Source organism: Mobula birostris, chromosome 12 (assembly GCF_030028105.1).
Source record: "Mobula birostris isolate sMobBir1 chromosome 12, sMobBir1.hap1, whole genome shotgun sequence".
Taxonomy (NCBI): Eukaryota; Metazoa; Chordata; class Chondrichthyes; order Myliobatiformes; family Myliobatidae; genus Mobula; species Mobula birostris.
In genome coordinates this window covers 61,272,293-61,285,652 of record NC_092381.1, presented here as the reverse complement: position 1 = coordinate 61,285,652, position 13,360 = coordinate 61,272,293, and the positions used below count along the sequence as shown (strand labels likewise).

Sequence of the window (13,360 nt, the reverse complement as noted above, 5' to 3'; positions counted from 1 at the left end):
TAATCTGCTTACAGTTAAAAACAACATTTATCAAACTAGTTTTTTTTTAATATAACAGGTAGGCCTAATTAATATAAAGAAAATACATTGCAAAATAAAATTCTCCCTGGAAACAATGGTGGAAACGTTGTTCACATACTCGCTTTTAAAGGCGAAATTAATATAAATTCGGAAAAGGCATTGTCGTTAAAATTATCGACAAAACTTATAAGCTTTCTTTGAAACTGCTCAAAACTCCTGATCAGAATTTTGCATAATCTTCTGATCCGTTGTATAGTTATGAATATTGCTCCCAATCCAAGCTATAAATGATTGATATGGGGCTTTTCCGATCCTTTCTATGGATGCTTATTAACCAATTCATTCGCAGGGATATTTGTTACCTTTTGGTCGTGCACCTGCAATTGTTCATACTTCCGTACTATGTACAGCACATACTATGTATTACACTTCACTGCCTAATTTCATTCTTTTTATTGCAGTTTCCCCGCCCCCATTATTGAATTGATTATGGATCGGGTTAAATTCCTAGTCATGTGTGCCCAACTGATGCCTACGCTCGTCTCTTACAGATCTGTTTTCTTTCCACGTTATTGAACGGCTTCAGATGACTGACTTGTTTTTTTTTCCCTTCTCGACCTTCTCCTGAAAGTGTAAACTTGCCGCAATTGATCCTGATAATACCAATCATTTCTCAGTTTCTTTGCTTTCTGCACGGTGATGGCTTAATCCCGACCTGTCAGTGTCCTTGTCCTAAACCCTCCATCGCCCATATGTTTGTCTTCATCATACCTCCTCTTAGGTATTCGACTCATGCAATTGCCCACCTCTTGCCCCCTCGGATCTGTGTCTGACGCAGTCACTACCCACTTCCTCGCTATATTACTCAGCGCTCATCTCTGATCCATGTCGACACAGAGTTGTTGTAACCTACTCTGATCAGTGCCCGGAATGAGGTGCGGTAGCCACGTGTGAATTAACGTCAGTGAAGCAGGAGCCAGGCTCGGGGCAGCCAGTCACGGGCTCTGCGCGACCGCTCTCCTGCCGTGAGGTAAGAGGAAAGGCTCGCTGCATTCTCATCTGTCTGTGTCGCGGTAACGTCCATTACCCAGCCCGACTGTTAGTTGCCGTACCGGCATGGGCTCTTATCACAGTTATCGTGATGTTCGCAGAGTGATTCTTGCAGTGAGGGAGCCTGTGAGTCTTTGACAGGAGTTGGGATAAGGGGCTGCGGCATGTAAGTTTTAAAAGACTGTTTTCGTTTACTTTTGGAGAGAGCTGTCAGCGGGGAGCGTATTTTAGATGTCAGACATGAAATACCGTTTGCAGGGCACTCAGATCTTGCAGGAAAAGTGAAATATAAAAGTTTATGTGAAACGAAACTTGCTGGGATTAAATTTATCTGATTTAATTTGGTGAAGAATCTAGTTTGGTCTTTCAAAGATCTGCTTTACTTTCTATCCGTTAATACCAAATAGAGAATGATGAGTGATTAGAGACGTTTGCATTTCGAGGAATACAGATTCGTGGAATGGGTGGCATGACCCTCTTGTTTTTGAGTGTAAGGAAGGGCCAAACCCTCTGCGCATCAGTACTGGACCGTCAGCGGTATCGAGCTTTTTGCATAGCTCCGTGCTAGTTACGCTATTCTACGTCGGCAGGTAAAAGTTTTGCCGAAAACTTCTTTTAAAGACCACGCCTTGCTTTACATTGTAACATTTTAGCAGAGTATAATTGTGAATACAAACAAACAGAAGATCACCGAATGCAAATCGGATTCCGAAAGGAGACGAAACCGCCCGCCGAAGATATATGCCAACTCTGAACACAGGAAAAAGTTGAGCAAATGTTTCCAAACAACTTGATAAGTCGGCTGGCTTTCACAATGGATTAATAGCTTTGGGTATATTTAAGCAAGCGAAATTGGTTTTCACTATTGTCACTTTGTTGAGCAAACATTGGCATTAGTATTTAGTTAAAGTTATTGTCAGATCCAAAGTCATCAGCTGCCAAATATCTAGATTCCCACTTGTGATAGGTATGGGGCAATAATTCCTTTGCTGAAAGATTGAAATTGAGTGGATTAATCTGTCACTGTCACCTTCGGTGGGGCAGATGGATCTATCCTTGCAGTATTTTGTATTTCTAATCGCTGTGCCACTGGCTACTGTTAGCCCCGGGCTTCCCTCCTGCCTCTCAACCTCTCTTATATGTATCCCCCAACAGATAGATCTACGTCAACTGGTTTAGACAGGGGTTCGCTAAATCTTCGAATGGGTATGACCATCTATGATTTATTTTAGTATGTTAATGTGGTCTGAATTTATATTCCAGTAAGCTTTGCGCTGTCTGAAGTATTCCTGACCACAGTGATGCCCTGATGCTGCTTCTCATTTCTGCATGCATTTCTTACCAACATTTCTTACTTGTTATTGGAGGATAATCTGTGAGAACTTGAAGATGCGGTTTATTTTAACAGTAATCCAGTGTGTGAGATTAATTATATTAAAATCAATTTTGATATTTGTGCAGTTTTAACTTTCTTGCAAACAATTATGAAGATGTATTTCTACCAGTAACAGGAGATGGTCTACACACACTAACTGCTGGAGGAACTCAGCAGGCCAGGCAGCATCTATGAAAATGAGTAAACAGTCCATGTTTCAGGCTGAGACCCTTCATCAGGACTGGAAAGGAACTGGCAAGATGCCTGAATAAAAAGGCAGGTGGGGAGGGGAGGGAAAGAGGACAAACTCAGGTGGATGGGAAAGGTAAAGGGCTGGAGAAGAAGGATTCTGATAGGAGAGGTGAGTGGACCATGGGAGAAAGGGCAGGAGGAGGAGCACCAGGGGAGGTGATAGGCAGGTGAGGAGAAGGGAAGAGGTAAGAAGCCATAGAGGGGAATAGAAGAAGAGGGAAGGGGAAGGAAATTTTTAGGGAAGGGGAAGGAAATTTTTGGGGAAGGAAATTTTTAGCGAAAGGAGAAATCAATGTTCATGCTATCAGGTTGGCGGCTACCCAGATGGACTATGATGTATCGCTCCTCCACCCTGAGAGTAGCCTCATCATGGCAAAAAGGGAGGCCATAGACCGACATGTCGAAATAGGAATAGGAACAAGAATTAAAATGGTTGGCCACCAGGAAATTCCGCTTTTGGTGAATGAAGCGGAGGTGTTTCACAAAGCGGTCTCCCAATTTACATCAAGTCTCACCAATATAGAAGGGGCCGCAGCAAGAGCACCAGGTATGATAGACGACCCCAAAAGGTTTGCAGGTGAAGTGTTGCCTCACCTGGAAGGACAGTCTGGGGCTCTGAATCGAGGTGTAGGAGCACGTGAATGGCTGGAGTAGCATTCTGTCGCTTGGGGGAGGGGTTAAGTGCTAGGAGGAAGACTCATGGGGAGGGATGAATGGACAAGGGAATCACAGAGGGGGCGATCCCTGTGGAGAGTGAGGGGAAGTAGAGATGAGCTTGGTGGCAGGATCTCTTTGAAGGTGGGGGAGGTTGTGGAGAATGTGTTGGATGTGGAGACTCTGGGGTGGTAGGTGAGGACAAGAGAAAGTCTATCTTTGTTAAGGCAGCGGGAAGATGGGGTGAGCACGGATGTCCAGGAAATGGAGGAGATGCAGGTGAGGGCAGCATCAATAGTGAAGGAAGGGAAACCCCATTCTTTGAAGATGCAAGAATTCTCTGATGTCCTGGAAAGGCGAGCATCATCCAGGGAACAAATACGATGGAGATGAAGAAACTGAAAGAAGGGAATAGCATTATTACAGGACAGCATCGATTTCTCCTTCCAGAGAAGTGTGTGTTGCTCTGGATTTCTAGCATCTGCAGTATCTTTTGTGTATTTAGGAGATGATCTAATGTTTGTGGCGTGTCAATGTGTATTTGAAATATATTATTTAAGTTCTGAAATTAAACTTGCTAATAATAGAATCATTCAAAACAATCTTATTGTTAGCACACAATCTTCCCCCACTACTTTTATGCAATTCTACTTCTACATAAATAATTCATTATCCTGCATTGTTCACTGCTGTTCAGCCAAATGGCTATTAGGGGAATCCTTATATTCCCATGGGGAGGGATCACTGCACACACCCAGCAGGCAGATGAGTTAGTTTTCCCAGCACAACCATAGCAAAGCAACAGGAAGCTGTTTGGCTTGGCTACTACAATACAAGTGCTTAAGATTAGAAGTATAGACAGTAATAGCTTAGTCATGAATGCACACGTTTGATGTGTCCTAGATATGTCCATTTCGGAAGTCCTTGTACTGCCTTTGGAGTGGTCAGTAACACTTGGTGGGGTCCTTTCCAGTGAAGCTCAAGCCTCTTTCTAAGATGGTTCTTTACAAGAACGAAGTCTCCTGGGTGAACTCGATGTTCATCTTCCAGTTCCTCTCCTTCTTGGTGGGCCTAATTCACCAGTGAATACAAGACCTGGAGAGATTTGGTTAGTGCCAGGCTATAACCTATAATTTCACTCAACATTTGATTCAGGTCCATCGCAGGTAATTTTCGGGTCAGCAAATCAGCCTTCCAGGGGATTCTTACAGTCTGCCATATACTATTTTGGCTGCCGACAGACCATGTTTGTTCTGATACTGAGTTCTCATCTGGAACAAGACTATCGGCAGCACTTTGAGCCAATTTTGACTGATTTCTTGTCCTAGTTTAGCCAATTTGTTTTTCAGTGTCCCATTAGCCCTTTCAATTAGGCCAACAGCCTGCGGTGTGCGGGGGCAATGGAATGTCTGTTTAATACCCAGAGCCTGGCATAGTTGGCGATTAATCTCACCCACAAAATGAGGGCCATTGTCAGAAACAACTTGCCCCAGTACCCCAAATCTGGGAATGATTTCTTTCAACAAAATACGCACCACGGTATCGGCTTTGTTACCTGTGGTGGGATATGCTTCAATCCATCTACTAAAAACATCAAGAATTATAAAACCATACTTATAGGTGTGGTAATTCGATAAAATCGAGTTGTAGTTGGCAGAAAGGGTGTCTTGGCAACCGGGCATATCCCTTTGGGCATGAGTTGCCTTTTCCTGGATTATGTTCTTGGCATATCAGACATCGTCTAGCAACATTCTCTACTACCTTCTTCAGGTCCCGGCTCCACACATTGCCTTACCATTCCCTCCTTGTCAAGGTGAGTTCTGGTTTGTACAAAATCTATAATATGGCCCAGTATAGTTTCGGCACGTAGACCTGATGGGCAGGAGTAAGCCCGAGGCCCTCGGTCGGTGGGTAAAAACATCCAGCCGATTTCCAGGTGGCTTTCTATTTTCCGGAGGTGTCCCTCTGTAAAACATGCTCATCCTTAATTCCAGGCACACCCTTTGATTCAGAAACGGGGGATTCATTTTTACCCCGGCGATTCGTCACTTGGGGAACAATCAGTGCTCTGGTAAGGGCAGCTTGTTTCACAGCCGAGTCAGTTCTGTTGTTTCCACTGTTACATACCCCGTAACTGGGTTGCCAAACCAGCAGAAATGGACCACTTAGTTGGAGCCTGGATTACTGGAACTAAGAAAGTTTTATTAAAGAAATAAGCAACACAGTACTCTATTAGTAAGGATATAAATGCAACAGGTTAGCAATGAATAAACACACATGTACACAGAACTAGGATAATAGGATCAATCAAGCTCTATCGCAGTCTAGGGGTAAAATGATCAGTCACAAGTGACACAGAGTTCAGTTCAGTTTCAGTTCGCAGTAATCGCTGTCGTGCCGTTGGGGAGAGAGGGAGAGAACGAATGAATATGCAAATCGGATTCCAAACAGACCTTCGATATTCCTCGCAGTTAGCTTTCGGGCGAGCCCTTTGTAATGTCTTCTGAGGTCACCGACTGTGACCCCTCCGTTCCAGATACGATCGTTCTTCTGCGGTGAACCCGGCACCCAAGCAAGGGCGGACACACACACCGGGTACCCGCCCGACCGCACCTTTCCACCCTGTGCGTCTATGGCTGGTCTCGTGACCAGACCTCCAAAACTCCCACCATCTTGTGGGGGCACACCACTTCCAGGGTCTCGTTACCTCATGGTGTCATGTGTCTGTTGCCTTAGCGAACCTGTCCCTTTTTATCCCCCTGCTGGGGTATTGCCTGTCCATCAAACTTCAAACAGTTCAGGTTCAAAGCAAACCGGTCTCTGACAATACTCGGAACTGTGTCTCCTTTTCGTTAATCCCTTTTGTCTCTCTCTCATTAGCATTTTGAATGTTCCCCCATTGTCCTCTTATTGGCATCAATCTTCTGATAATTTGGTCTGTTGTCACACCACGGTCAGTCTCTCCAGTGTGTGCAGAGCGTTTAATAATGGCCAGTTGTGCAGGAAGACAGATGGTTGTCGATGTAAATTTTATTAGTCATGGGCATGCCAGAGGAGGTGACATAACACCTAGCTTTCCAAAGTTGGCCGAAGTCATGAATCCCTAGCTTTCCAAAGTTGGTGACTCCAAAGGCATATCTAGAGTCTGTAAAAATAATGGCCGATTTTCCAATGGCTAGGATGCAGCTCTTTTGCGTGCAAAGAGTTCAGCTTGCTGCGCCAAGTGAGGAGAAAGAAAGGAAGCAGACTCCGCGGTTTCTATGTCGGAAACAACAGCATAGCCTGCATGGCGCTGGCCCTGGTTGTCTATAAAGGAGATCCCATCTACATAGAAGACTAAATCCGGGTTAGCGATGGGGACGTCAGTCATGTCAGGTCGGACTTCTGTCAATTGGTGATTTATTGTTACACAATCATGGGGAGGTGAATCTAGACGTTCAGGTGGGCATATTAAAAAGGTGGCTGGGTTCATAGAAGAATGGGAAAAAATGGAGAAGGGGATTCTGTAGGAATCTGTTTAATACAGACAAGTGTGAGGTTTTGCACGTTGGAAGGACAAACCAAGGTAGAACATACAGTGTTAATGGTAAGGCACTGAGGAGAGCAGTGGAACAGAGGGATCTGGGAATACAGATACAAAATTCCCTAAAAGTGGCATCACAGGTAGATAGGGTTGTAAAGAGAGCTTTTGGTACATTGGCCTTTATTAATCAAAGTATTGAGAATAAGAGCTGGAATGTTATGATGAGGTTGTATAAGGCATTGGTGAGGCCGAATCTGGAGTATTGTGTTCAGTTTTGGTCACCAAATTACAGGAAGGATATAAATAAGGTTGAAAGAGTGCAGAGAAGGTTTACAAGGATGTTGCCAGGACTTGAGAAACCCAGTTACAGAGAAAGGTTGAATAGGTTAGGACTTTATTCCCTGGAGCGTAGAAGAATGAGGGGTGATTTGATAGAGGTATATAAAATTATGATGGGTATAGAGAGTGAATGGAAGCAGTATTTTTCCACTGAGGCAAGGGGAGAAAAAAACCAGAGGACATGGGTTAAGGGTGAGGGGGGAAAAACTTTAAAGGGAACATTAGGGGGCACTTCTTCACACAGAGAGTGGTGGGAGTGTGGAATGAGCTGCCAGATGAGGTGGTAAATGCGGGTTCTTTTTTAACATTTAAGAATAAATTGGACAGATACATGGATGGGAGGTGGATGGAGGGATATGGTCCATGTGCAGGTCAGTGGGACTAGGCAGAAAATGGTTCGGCACAGCCAAGAAGGGCCAAAAGGCCTGTTTCTGTGCTGTAGTTTCTATGGCTTTCTATGGAGAAGGACCTCATATCTAGTGCGGTGGGAATTGACAAGGCCCAGGAATTTACGCATCTGAGTTGGCATAGTGTATTAACAATGGGGGTTAATTAGCACAAATCGGGGGCTAAATCTGGCACCTTCTGGTCTATTACGATCTGTACTACATTGGTGCCACACTTGAAAACTAAACAAATAAATCTTTCTTTCTGACAAACTAACACACTAGATTTTTTTCAAAAAAAAGTATAATGTAGTGTGCTTATATTCAGAATTGGACAAAATCAAAAATCAACCTTTCCTCACAAGGAAAGAAAACAAATATTAAAATATAGTGGATTGCTCCAGCACTGAAAATTTTAATGAACGTTTTTCCCTTTAGATGGCCTCTGTGGTTTGCTTTGAAAAACTGAACTAGACATTTCTTTCTGACAAGGCCACAGATTGTTAATGCAGCCACAATGATAAATAATGAACGTCTTTATCGGATTTACAGCTTTCCTAGAAATACTTTGTCTTTGTAATCTACTAACTCGTTTTAAGTGGCATTCTGAAGCTTGAGTGGATTCTAACCAGTTCATATTGTTGACTTTAACTTTGTCGGCCACCTTGCCGGGCAGGGCTCGGAGGAGAGCACAGTACTGTGGGGACTGGTTCCTAGCTACGTAGAGCGGACCTCCCGATCGTGCAGAATAAACAGCGTTAAAGCATTCTGCAAATCATCAGGGGTCTCACCTTTCCTGGGTTTACACTCTAAGTTACGTTTATGGAGGGGACCAAACGTGGGACAAGGCGTCCAATATATTTTCAATTATCCGCGGTTTGGTTTGGCAGGTCGCGCTTAACTGGTCGTAGTTGCCATGTCTGAGCCAAGTGCCGAATCGTGTCTGATCGATAGGAGTAAAGGCGGCCATAGCCGGGGGTGGGATCTCAGGAGTTAGCGGAATAGTCAGGACAGTTCTTAAATAACTACAGAACCCTTGGGGTCGACCTTTTTTGTCAGGGGCTGCATTCAGTAACCACAGAGTTCAGAAGGGATCCAGGGCTTATGGATCTGCAAAGTAGGTGCTTGTCCCGCCACTCCGGCTTCTGGGTTAGGAACGGTCCTCATAGGCAATTGATACAGAGTTTGTATCGGTCCCGGTGAAACCAATGGCCCTGGTTCGGGGGTCCAGTCCGGGAAAGATCCAGTTTGACTGCATGTGCGGGCAGAAACGGGTACTGGGCTTCCCAGCCGTTTTGGAGGAACTACATCGGTCGGTGGCGATGCGATGACTGTGGAGTTGGCGCCTGGGACACCAGGGCGAGAACCATATGGGGGTGGGGAACCTGACCGTGGTAAAGCAGGCGCCGATACAGTTGTGGGTAGTACGGAGGGATTATTAGGTCGCTTTAGCCATTCCCAGTCATCATCAGTATCGTTTGGGGAATCGGTCGGTATGTCTGGATAGAGGCGGGGTACCCCAGAATTATTTTTATTTTCTGTTTCCCTTTCCCATTTATTCTTTCTTCCATGGCCAGTATGTTTTGTCTCTGATACAATTTCTTTCTCCGTCCCCTTTGTCTGTTTCTATCCCTTACACCATTCTTCACAAATCGCTCTCAACTCTTGCCATCTCCACGTACGTCTAACCCTCTTCGCTTGGCATTATCGGTCCAACAATTTAATTTATGTCTTTCTTCTTTTATTTTTGCCTCTTGTCGCCATAGGCCAATCAGGCGACCATACTCTTTCCCTGCCTTCCCTTTCCATAGTCCCTGTTCCGCCTACCGTATTACATTTAAATCAAATGTATCCTCCTGCAGGCCAATAGTCTTTCCCCACATGTTTAGACAATTCAAATGACATTTGTCTCAGTTTCCTTTCATTGTCTGGATATTTGTATATTATTTTCTGTAACGAACTACTCCCCCACCCCCTCTTTGTCTAAGTGCGCACCCATCGTATTCCGGGGGATTTAGGAGAAGACTGGAATTTCTCAATTATTCCGGGGGATTCGAACCACCTGTCTCCTCTTTCCGGGGGACTCAAACCGCCCGTCTCTTCTTTATTCCCTTTGGGCCCCATCAGTGGATTTTCCCCTGCCAAAATGAGGGAACAAACAGAGTCGTCGGAGAGCGGAGAGGAACCAAGGTTAAAGTTTACCTTGTGGGCCCGTTCGTCTCTGATTTACCCCAACGGCCCGTTCGTCCACTTACAGTATTCAGTTTTGGCGAGGGGGGGTCTACCACATATTGGGACCTGCTCGCTGCTGCGCCAAGACGTCCATCTGCCTCTCTACCAGAGGATTTTGGGTTCAGACCCAGGAAATAATTGTCAAACACACTTTATTTAAAAGTACATACTGTTTATTAGCAAGCTTGCGTCGCTCAGTTGACAAAACAGAGTCGCCGATCACAGAGCCTGGGAAAATCTGCAATCAAGTGAGCACCCCGAGTGCTGTGTGGGGCTGCTGTTAACACATTCATACTCTGATTGTTGCTAGGCATCCTTGGCAGCTTTCCCATGTAACAATCCCTTCATTAGTTATCTTTGCAACATTATTAGCCAAGCTGCAAATAAATCAGATAGGTTTTAGCCCTTTTAATTCTGCATATTATTCCTTCACTGGAAGTAATGTTTTAAAAAGTCTCAAGAGCAGCGATTGTTAAATGTTCAGAGAGCGCAATAAAGAACCAGAAAAAATAAAGTCCATTGGCTTCAACATCTAGTCGTTGAGTTCCAGTGATTTCGGTATTAGTAGTAGTCATATACAGTGTGTTCTTCGAATATTACTCAGCGTAAATCGGGAGCGAACTTTGTTAAAATTTTGCTTATGATTGTACCCCTATATGGCAGGAGAAGCAGAGTTTGTTAGTTTGGATCATGAGCTCCATTACGCTCAAGAAATAACATTTGGGGATGTTTTATAGTTACAAAAGACTGTGAGAAAACAATGCAGCAGAATGCCAATGAGTCACAATGTTTTTGTTTTTCTGTTTCATTTTATGTTCTTTTACCAGTTACAAATTTCTCGTATAGATTACCTTATAACTGACTACATGTGAATTTATCTGCACTCAGACAGTGGAAGGCACAAACGCACCAGAACTTAAACCAACATACATCATAGCTTCCTCAGTGATTTTTGTAGTCACTCTCAAATAAAATGATCTTAAAGCTTCTTTATGAATAGTTTTAACAACAGGCTTCCAAGGGTCTACTCTGGGCAATTGAAAGTTAGAGGTTCAACTGTATTAGACGCAGGACAATTTCTACATTGATCAATAGAGTGTTTAAGGTTGATTCAACAGCCAGACAATGTGTGACTAAAATAATTTGTTCAAAGCATTAAGCGGTGTTGGTGATGCTGCTTTGCTGGCAATTCAGATGGTACAACTATGCAGTTTATTTCAGGTGATAATTTCTGAACAATGTAATATGAGACCAGAATATTTGTTGGAGAATTGTATGGCCAAAGTTTAACGATTTGACAGAAAGGACTATTAATTCCACTAATATCAAATTGGGGTCCAATTTTTAGTGTTGTTTGGTTATGTATTTACAGGTTATCAGCAATCTCTAATTGCACTCTCTAAACCTATGATAATAACATAGAAAAAAGCAGATGTGTTGTAAACCAGAAAAGGGAAATTTTTGAACTTGTGTCCAGTTACTACATGCAAATGTATTATTGTGAATCTTGTTTTAAAAAATGTGTGGGACATTAATAAAATTCTTTATCAGACCCCTTCTTTTTGACTGAGAAGCCTGGCTCCAGTCCACGATGTTTCCCTGTGATGCCGTCCATGCAAAGTGTAAAAACTCAGTAAAGTGCTCCTGTGGTAGGGAGTTATTGTGCTGGATATAATCTATCGATTTCAGTTCTGTAATGTTACACTGGGGTGATGTACTGTCGTTAGACAGACCCATTTCATGACTTATGATTATGGCTCGCAGACCTCCACCACCTATTTTAGATTGCACACTGAACAAAACTTGTTTTTAGAATCACTATAGATAATTGGGGAAAATTATTTATTTGTCAACAGAAATTGCAGTAAAAGCTATGGAACTAGTGGGAATCATGGATAATCAGAGTTTTCCATTGCCACATGTAACTAGAAATATGGCAGAGAGAATTATATGCTAATAATTGATCTCTGCAATTTTTAAGTCATTCAGTGGAAAATCTCTCAGCAGTATTTCTGACCTAATTTTTCTTTATACTAAGGATTGAGAAAATTCCCCTTTGATTATTTTAAAATAGCAAGATGCTGGTAAGAATATTAAGGCATTGCCATTATTACTGGATCTGCAGACTCATTTTGACGAGTGGGAGCTTAAATCTTTGGCCATAGATTTCAATATCAAAGCTATACCAATCAAAGTATTTCAGCAAAAATTGTGAGGATATTGATGTTGTGTGCAAAACAAGCACCATAGCAAATTGGTCAATGGCCAGAAGGGAAAAGTGTGTGAATCTTTTGAATGAATTAGTTCACTGAAGTTGCTGGTGTTTTCCAAATTTAAAAATTTAAATTTTGCAGGATTTTTTCTTTGTAGAAATTATTCTCACTCTGTTAGATTATGTTCTGCTGCAAATTAATTTAAACGATTTTTTACATGAATGGCAATATGCAACTTGGATGTCTTTATTCCATTTTGTACATTTCAGGTTCCCTTCAGCTAAGAAATGATGTTACTGGAACTTGTGACTGCAACCTTGTGCCTGGGTAAGTCAAAGGTTAAACCTCTTATGGTATCCCTTTGAAATATGGGTGATTAGTCTACAAATAGACTACAGATATTTCTATTCTTGGTTCCTATGTCAACAAAATGGACAGCTGTGATGGCAAGGAAGCAACTGGGCCTGTGATGTTATCCACGCCAGTTTGTTATTCAAGTCACCTACAGCAGGAACATAGAATTTTATTTCTTAGTGATTCTTTTGATGAAAGTTGTTCATTTTCTCCTTCAATGAAAGGAAAATTGTTAATTTATTTTTCAAACCACTTTTGGAAGAATATACAAATTTGCTCGATTGCATTTTATGTAGCAGCATGGCAGTTATACACTCAATGGCCTCTTTATTAGTTGACTGCTGTACCTATAAAGTGGTCACTGAGTGCGTGTTTGTGGTTTTCTGGTGCTGAGGCCATGCACTTCAAGTTTTGACATATTGTGTATTCAGGTATACTCTTCTGCACATCACTGTTGTAAATGTGGTTATTTGAGTTACTGTCACCTTCATATCAGCTTGAACCACTCTGGCTATTCTCCTCTGACCCCTCTCATTAACAAAACATTTTTTGCCCACAGAAGTGCTGCGCACTGGCTGCTTTTTGTTTCTTTCACCATTTGCCGTAAACGCTAAACTGTTATGCATGAAAATCTCAGGAGATCAGCAGTCTCTAAGATACTCAAACCACCCTGTCTGGAATCTACAATCATTCCACAGTCAATTACTTAGATCACATTTCTTTCCCATTCTGATGTCTGAACAAACCTCATGACCATGTCTGCATGCTTTTATGCATTGAGTTGCTGTCCCATGATTGCCTGATTAGATATTTGCATGAATGTGCAGGTGTGCATGCGTACCAAATAAAGTGGACACCAGGTGTCTATCTATTAGCTAGCTGTTGGCTTTATTGATCAATTCAAGAGTTAAGAGGTCTACCATCTGCAGGAAGCCCTTGGTTTGAGTTAGTGGCTCAAATG

General features: G+C 42.8%; 1 protein-coding gene across 8 annotated transcripts in view; it reads left to right on the top strand.

Moving 5' to 3' along the window:
• Positions 1-963: 963 nt before the first annotated feature.
• lepr (leptin receptor) overlaps positions 964-13,360 on the top strand; it is a 236,324-nt gene continuing 223,927 nt past the window's right edge. For 5 of the 8 annotated variants that reach the window (XR_011888024.1, XR_011888022.1, XR_011888018.1 and 2 more), the window contains exons 1-2: positions 964-1,051; positions 12,315-12,372. Coding sequence is in view for 1 of the 8 variants with exons in the window: in XM_072273875.1 (XP_072129976.1) it covers positions 12,333-12,372 (40 nt within the window). In the remaining 7 variants the exon portion in view is untranslated. Of the gene's footprint in view, positions 1,052-1,104; positions 1,238-2,260; positions 2,278-8,359; positions 8,414-12,314; positions 12,373-13,360 lie in introns of those variants that run through there. The other 3 variants (XR_011888019.1, XR_011888020.1, XR_011888021.1) reach the window with 3 other exon arrangements.